Genomic DNA, 7922 nt, shown 5'->3' with positions numbered 1-7922 from the left:
TAATAATAACTACGCCAAAACATCTAACAGCATAACTGTAATTCAGATATATACAATCAACCCATTTGCAAATACCGTGAGAGCAGTAATCTTGGGCAAAGCTGCTATATAGCAACAACTTCCACATGGTATTAATCTCCACGGCACCACCACTCCAGCACATGGCTCTGCCGTGGTTGCTCAATTCAGGCAGGTGTCATCAGGTAGTCTTGTGACGCCGCTTATACAATTGATTTGTTGCAGCAGCACAATATCTTAAATATTACGTAAAGTTTGGGTTTCCACTAGCCATCAGCAGCTCAGCGCCTCTTTTCCACGCTCTTATTGGCGAGTTTCTCTCTCACTCAAGTTACGTCATAATACATACACTCGCTGATTGGTTGCCGCGGCTCCGCCTACCAACGTCCTCTCCCTTGCGATTGGTATCCTCGGTAGCCAAGCAATGACGTCATCCGCGCATCATGTGACCTTGAGGAGGTGAGGACGCGCGCCGCAGTAGACACGACCCAGACACACTCAAGACGGCAGCGTGTGAGGCAAGACGTTCTGTGAAGCTCCTTCACACTACTCCCCCCTCTCCTTCCCTTCTCTTCTCTTCCTCTCCTGCCCCACCCCCTACTGTGACTGACGATACACTACCCCGGCCTTGTCATCAATATTCGTGGCGGTGGCAATAAGGTGGTAACTAACACGGCCAGGTATCATGGTGGTGCGTGCCGGACGGTCCCGGTCACTACCCTCTCTGTTGATGGGTACACTCACGTCTCTCTGGCTCCCTCCACCCCCCTCCCCTGACCCGCCCATCTCTCTTCGTACTCTCCCTCCTTTTCTTTCCAATGCCTACTTCCCTCTTTACCATTTACGCTTTCCTCTCCCCTCTGTTGCGTGATTACTTGGACATTTCCCTCTTCTCTCCATCCCTACTACCGCGCTTTTTCCGTCGGCCCCGCCCTTGTGCACTCCTACGGCTATCAACTCGCCTTCCATCTCTACATTCCTGCTAGCGCGCATTTCCTTCTCCTTCGTTTTCCTCCTCTTCCCCTTCCTTCCTCTCCCGTCCCGCCAACACCCATCCTCCTCACCACCGTCTCGTTCATCACCCTCTACTGCTCCATCGATCCACCTCTCCCGTCTCCAACCTTCCCCTCCCACTCTCCCCTCCTCTCTCGGACCCATCCTTTCGGGGAGTAGGAACTAGGGTGGAAGCGGTGGTGCTGGGATCCACACGACCCGGGCCGCGTCTACCAACGCCATTTCACTTACGCCGCTTGTAGTCACCACTAACCTGCACGCAACACCACTGGCTTTGTGTACTTACCAAGAAGTTCTAGCAGTTCTAGTACAGACGCAGCGGATTAAACTTAAGCGTCTGTTACTTTTTAAAACTTATTCCATCTCCAAATCTACGTCTACACTTTATGTCGAAGCTGAGTCTACTTATAAAACTATTTCAGACCTCTCCACTGGATCTCAATCTACTTCTAACACGGCAACCACATTTACCGCCCCTTGATCTGCCACAGCCACTTTCATAAGCATTAGATCTATTCCTACCACTTCAACCAGCTCTACAGCCGCCCCACTACAGCCATGTCAGTGTCTCTTGTCAAATAGAATAATAAAGAGGCGACGTCCGGCCTGCGACTGACCCCTCGCGCGAACACTGCTGACGGTGCTCGTGGCCCTTCGCTCTTCGGATCCTTGTAGCGACTGTAACAAGTCAGCTTCACACACCGGTGCAGCGGTTGACCTTTGCTGACACAAGAGGCTGACTATTAACGGAACGGGAAATCACCTTTAGACTCATCAAAGTAAGACTGGCTGGTTTCGTGCTATCAAGTTTTGTTCTGAGCTAGCCACTGACCTTGTGTTGATGCAAGAGGCTACTACTTGTTTGCCTTAGAGGGCGACCCTGTGCTGACACAAACAGTTAACCCTGCACGCTATGAACCTGGTAACATAAAAAAAAATGCCGAGTCACATGAAATACGAGCCTTGTTTTGACATGACCTCGTGTAAGATGAAGAGGTCAATATGTCCAATAATCTAGGAGTCTGACCTTACACTAATGGGGAAAGGTGTCGTCCACACAACGGGCTCTGCAGATGAAAGCATAGGCTGGCCTTCCAATGCACACGCGGGTGATCCTTCACTAACCTTTGTTGACACTGAGACTTACCCGTGCCGATATGAAGGCTAAATGGGAAACGGAAAACCTCGAATCTTGTACTGCCATTTTCACCACCAACTACAGCCAACATCTATACGAACCACGACCAAGCGCAGGTCCTCCTGCAGTATTTATCCCTCCGCTGCCGGCAACAGAAAAGGCAACTTGTCCACGCTGTGTTACGTAACCAACATACAATCCTACCCCGCAAAGTTTGGAAACTGAAATCCACAGTAAAACATTTTTTTTTTTTTTTTTGGGGGGGCAACCCCAACTCCTTTTAAAACAACACCACACTTTCTCTCTTTTTTTCTGTTTCCCCTTTCCTCCCATCCATCCTTTTTCCTCGTTTCCCTCTCCACACCTTTCTTCCCTTCTTCCACTGCCCAGCACTCCGCGTCTTCTCTCTGCCCATCAGGGATTCTACTCCAGCAAGTCTTTCCTAGGCTTCCGTATCGCATCTTACCTCCTGGGGTTAAATACTCTTTTATCTTTCTGCTTCACACACTATGCTCCGCTTTCTTATCTCTTCCCATTATATATCCCTATTACTCTTTTCTCTCCTCTTGTTTGAACAAATTGCTCTCCTGTTCCTTCCTTCCTTCCTTCTTTCTTCCTTCCCTCCTTCACGTATTAAATATTTTACTCCTTTTCTACCACAAACTATGTCTACTCTACTCCAGTTTAGTCCACCCTACATTCTATTGTTCTCTCTCTTTTATCTAATCTATTCTAATACCTCTTCCTCTTGCTTCTCTCTCTCTCTCTCTCTCTCTCTCTCTCTCTCTCTCTCTCTCTCTCTCTCTCTCTCTCTCTCTCTCTCTCTCTCTCTCTCTCTCTCTCTCTCTCTCTCAATAATTAATAAATGATACACAAACGCAGTAAGTAAACACTATGCGATAACATAAACCAGAGTAAAATGATTTTTATAAATGAATGTGTAATGAAAAAATCGTACAAAACGTGGCAAGACTGATTTGTTGTGGTAGTGGCTGGGGACGAGATGCGGCTCACACCAGCTGGGGACGACCACCTACGCGGTGTTGGTGCAGCTCACCATCCTCACTATCATCAGCGCAAAAAAAAATCAGGATGAACATGAAACAATTACGTCTATTGCCTTATTTGCTACTGCCAGTGCTTCTTCTCCGACTTTTCTTCCTGCTTCTCCTTCTCTTCCTCTTCCTCCTCCTCTTCCTCCTCCTCCTTCTCCTCCTCCTCTTCTTGACAGCTCATAACATCTGGGACCCTCAGCCACTCGAACTTGAAACCTCAAACTCGGAGGGGAAGACGGGGCTCTCACATATGCTTATGCGTTTAATGCCGAGTCTCGCAATCCCTTTTCAATGCCACTGCTACGACACAGCGGGAAAGCACACGAGAGAAAAAGAGAGGGGGAGAAACGGAGAAAGAAAGGAGGGAAGGAAAGGAAAGAGAGAGATAAGCAATATGGGGGAGAGGAGGAGGAGAACAAGAGCCCAAAAGCTCTCAAATGACACAAACACATTTCACTTTCTCAATTCTACTTCCCCCTCTCCTTCATCCGGGCCTTAAGCCAGTGCGAACCAGAGAGCCGCGCCCGTCCCTGAAGAAGTCTTCCTTCGGCCAAGGCTCCCTCCCAACGACGAAACACTAGCAAGGTACTTCTGCATAATGCTTCCAAGGTAGCGCTTTATACACGAAGATTCCTAGCGTGAACTTAAGGCCTTTAATGCGGTCTGTGATCTTAAATTCCTTATCCTGAATGTTAATAGATATATATGATGACCCAGCAGGAAGAAAAAATAAATGACTAAAACAAAAGCTTGAAACTCAATATCTCTCCGACATACTGCCATTACTGGAACATATTCGAGCCATTCCTTACCTTGCTAAAATGCAAACTACATCAAGCACCTTGAGAGATAAACCTCAGAGACATTTCCACCTATCCATGAGCGTAATGGTCCCTGACTCACACCTTCAATGTTTTGAACATGGAGAGTGGGTTTCCAGGCGCTCAAGAACACAAGAAACAACTGGACCAGAAATACATAAACATTTTCATAAAACTAAAACAGGATTTTTTCCAAAGTAATGGAATATAAAAAAAAAATAAAAATAAAAATCTGTTCTCTAACCACAAGTGCGTCAAGAATGAGAGTGAAGTCCAACCGTCATTAACTCTGAGAAAGCCTAAAGATGCGAATTTTCATTAGTATGACATATATGGGCCTACACAGAAAACAAGGGTCCTTCCTCGGGTATGCATAGGGAGGTTCACTAAGGTAATTCCTAAGAGATGGAAATCGAAAAGGAAACCGCCGAGGATTCCAATCGTCGTCCGGCCCGAGACACCCGCCCTCGAGGGGCTCGGAAGCCGCGGGCACAGCTGGTCGTGCCCCGCGAGGACGGAGGCGACACGTACCTGTATGTGTTCGAGCAGGGAGGTGGTCGGGTCCAGGACCTGGTTGCAGTCTCGCCAGCGGCACACGTCGGCGGCTTCCTTCTTCTCCGGGGGCGGGAACCTCACGGTGGGCGTGGGCGTGGGCGTGGAGGTTCCGGAACTGGGGGCGGAGCTTGGGGCTGGACTCGGGGCGGGGCTGGGGGCGGGGCTAGGAACAGAGGACCCAGCGCCAGAACTGGCCGAGCTGCTCCTACTCTTGCAGGTGGTATGGGCGGTGCCGTTGGTGTAGGCGGGCGGAGGGGAGGACTTAGCCGAGCAGCGAGCCGAGGTGGGCGAGAGGGGCGGCTGGTGGGCGGCCGCCGAGGGGGTGTGGGTAGCAGTGGTGGGCGGCGTTAGACCGGCATCACAGCTCAAAGTTAAGCCCTGAGTGGGGTGTGGGGTTCCCTGAGATACACGCTTGGCGGCGTTGGGGGGGTGGGGGCGGGGGTGGGGGGTCCGGGCGTCATTGAGGAGAGTGGGCGTGGTGGGCAGGACCATGGGCGGTTCAGTGTTGTTGTTGGTCTGGAGGTCTGCCTTACGCCTGTGATGCTCGCCGCTCACTCGCCGCACACCATTGACACGTTCCGGGCGAACAGCGCCGTTCAGGCGCTCACTTCTGACCGTGCCGTTCACGCGTTCACTTCTCACGGTGCCATTTATACGTTCACTTCGTATGGTGCCATTTAAACGTTCAGACTTCGCCGTCCCGTTCACGCGTTCGGGCTTCGCAGAGCCGTTCATGCGCTCGGGCTTTAGCGTACCGTTGATTCGTTCATTGAGTGTCCCGTTAAAACACTTGACACCGTTCTTACCTAACAAGTGGTCGACGTCATTGTGCAACGCGTCACCTGCGATCCCGTTGTGTTTATGGTTGTTGTGGGCGTGCGAGGTGCGGGTGTGGTGCCGCCCGCGCTTGTCCCCCGCGCCCGCCAGCCCGCCCAGCCGGTCGAGTAGGGCAGCCTCGCCTTCCACGCTCCCGTTCATGCATCCGTTCACGCGCCGCACGCCGTTCACGGGCAAGGGCGGGGGGGACGCCCGCGGCAGCTTGGCGCGCCTCTCACCACCCATGGTCGCGTCCTCGCCGGTCCGCTTCCGGATGTGCCCTACCTGCAGGCGGCGGCGACGGTGGGCCGCCACGTCCTCAGGGGTGTTGCGGCGCGTGACCCGCAGGGGCAGCGCGGAGGGCGTATCCGGAGGCCGGTCCTTGTGTGGCGTGTGGCCCGCTTGGCCCACCTGGCCGCCCGGGCCGATCCTGCCCATTAACTGGTCCCCGTCGTGACCGCCTTTCCGCCCCACCCGCACGCCCGAGCCATCATTGGGCGCCATGCACGTCAGCTGGCCCGCATGGCTGCCGTAGGAGTGCGGGGTCGGAGTGGGTTGGGCCCCCGGCGTGGGCGTGGGCGAGGGCGTGGGGTGGGCGGCGGGCGGGGGTGCTGGTCCCGTGCAGCAGTCGTCGAGATCCTCGGGGCGGGGCGGCGGCGAGCAAGTCAGGGAGGAACACGGGGACGACGCGCTCCACTCTCCTCCCACTCCACTGCAAAGAAACACAATCACGTCAAGGAAACTCAACCACAAATATGATCTACATCAAAACAAAGACAAATGTTACTATAATAAGCATAACAATAACCCCATCATGGCATCAAAATCAACAACAAGTAAGTCATGATATATTCATAACTTCTTGATAACCGAACAGCATCTGTGCTGGAGTCTGCCTACGACGCGACGCTCGAGTGTCCCGGGGAACAGCAAGGCAAGACAGGGAGCTTGCACAGGAATTTGTGGCACGATGCACCGCGGCCCTCTTACGGGAACGTCTTGCCCGCTAACTCCCTCACTGACGTTACTGTAAAACGTTTTCCAGGATATACACACCACGATGCAAGGGCTCGCGTACGGGCACCTCCGCTGTGTCCGCAGTAAAACTCATTCTACTCATTCTCCAAGTGAAATTGAATATACGAGAACTCTGCTTAAAACGGAAGCGTAGTGAAACAAGTTAGGGGAGATAATCCATTCTTTACTACATCCTGCCCGATAACAAGTTTTGTAACTGGGTTTTTCAATATGAAATAAGTTGGGCCTATCTTGACTGGTTCAACGAGAACAAAAGTTACTTAAGGATCCCTATACAGTATCCTGCATATTACATAAAACCATTCATTCACACGCACCCTAACAGAATAAAGCACACGTGAACCTACACTTGCTTGTTTGTTTGTTTGTAATATAAAGTACTGAACATCTTTGTGAACGAGCCTAAAGCAGATCGCTGATGAGTCACTTCATTCCCTGCTGTGATTATGCGTCTGTTGAATAGTTTATGGCGATTCGGGAAACAAATTATTCCGCAATACTAAGGGCTCTAATAGTGTGCAAGATCTGGAACTTGGCTGTCCACGCTTGAACGCACGCTTTCAGAGACGCGGCAAGACGGATCGCGGACAGACGGCAAGCCTACGCTGCGTATCACTCGCTGCTTGTATAAAAATAAGCGTTGGTAGAATGGGAAGCCGGCGAGTGCCCGTCGCTCGTCCCCCAAACCTTCCTGCACTCCACGTTCCTCGTCTCCTCACTCTTTCTTCTCCTCTCCCTAACCCTTTTGTCCTTTATTTCTTTTTCCACATTCCTCGTCATTTATATCTACTTCATTGTCTAATTCCGTTCTCTACCTCCTTATTCCTTTACTTCACAAAAATTCCGAAGAAGCTGTTTTTATCTACTCCCACCCTTCCTCTAACAAAAGAAAACAACAACTGCGGGTACATCAAAAACGTTGAAAAATCCTAAACACAACGTGCGCGGATGTCCCCTCGCTCGGTAAGTAGCTTAATTTAAGAGTTAGATAAAAGGGAAGAGGTAGACTGGATCAACAAGCAAAGACGCAAAAGACAACAAGCAGAGATAAGCCAGGACTGAACAAGCCGGGAAGGGTGGCAAGCGAGCGGCACGAGGAGAGGACTGGCAGAAGGGGGAAGGGCATCTTGATAGGTGGTGAGTACGTAAACATGGCATGCCCGGAGGGGGGAAATGTCGCATATGATCTTCAAGGCGATGCGAGTGAGAATGCGTCGACCTGCAACAGACGGCTCTTCTCAACAAGCGTATCATTATGGTACGATGTCCAGGCTCGGGGACCACGAGGCGTACAAGTGGGCTTCTGTCTACATAAACAGCACGGTTGCGACCTTACCAGTGCTGCAACACGCGAGGGAACTCCAGTGACAACTCTAGACATTTAGCGTTTATTCACCGGGACAACTGCACTCTACTAGGCAAAAACTTTTATACTAATCACTAAGATACAAAACCCTTTTCCTTCTT

The 7922-nt window shown here is 51.2% G+C and overlaps 1 protein-coding gene across 2 annotated transcripts in view; it reads right to left on the bottom strand.

The window, feature by feature from the left end:
- Positions 1-6153, bottom strand: part of LOC119574279 — a 25819-nt gene extending 19666 nt beyond the window's left edge. For both annotated transcript variants that reach the window (XM_037921466.1, XM_037921467.1), the window contains exon 1: positions 4578-6153. In XM_037921466.1, the coding sequence (XP_037777394.1) occupies positions 4578-5921 (1344 nt within the window). In that variant the 5' untranslated portion in view covers positions 5922-6153. The remainder of the gene's footprint in view (positions 1-4577) is intronic.
- Positions 6154-7922: the final 1769 nt, after the last annotated feature.

This window comes from Penaeus monodon, chromosome 6 (genome assembly GCF_015228065.2).
Source record: "Penaeus monodon isolate SGIC_2016 chromosome 6, NSTDA_Pmon_1, whole genome shotgun sequence".
NCBI lineage: Eukaryota > Metazoa > Arthropoda > Malacostraca > Decapoda > Penaeidae > Penaeus > Penaeus monodon.
This window is presented reverse-complemented; position numbering and strand designations above follow the sequence as displayed.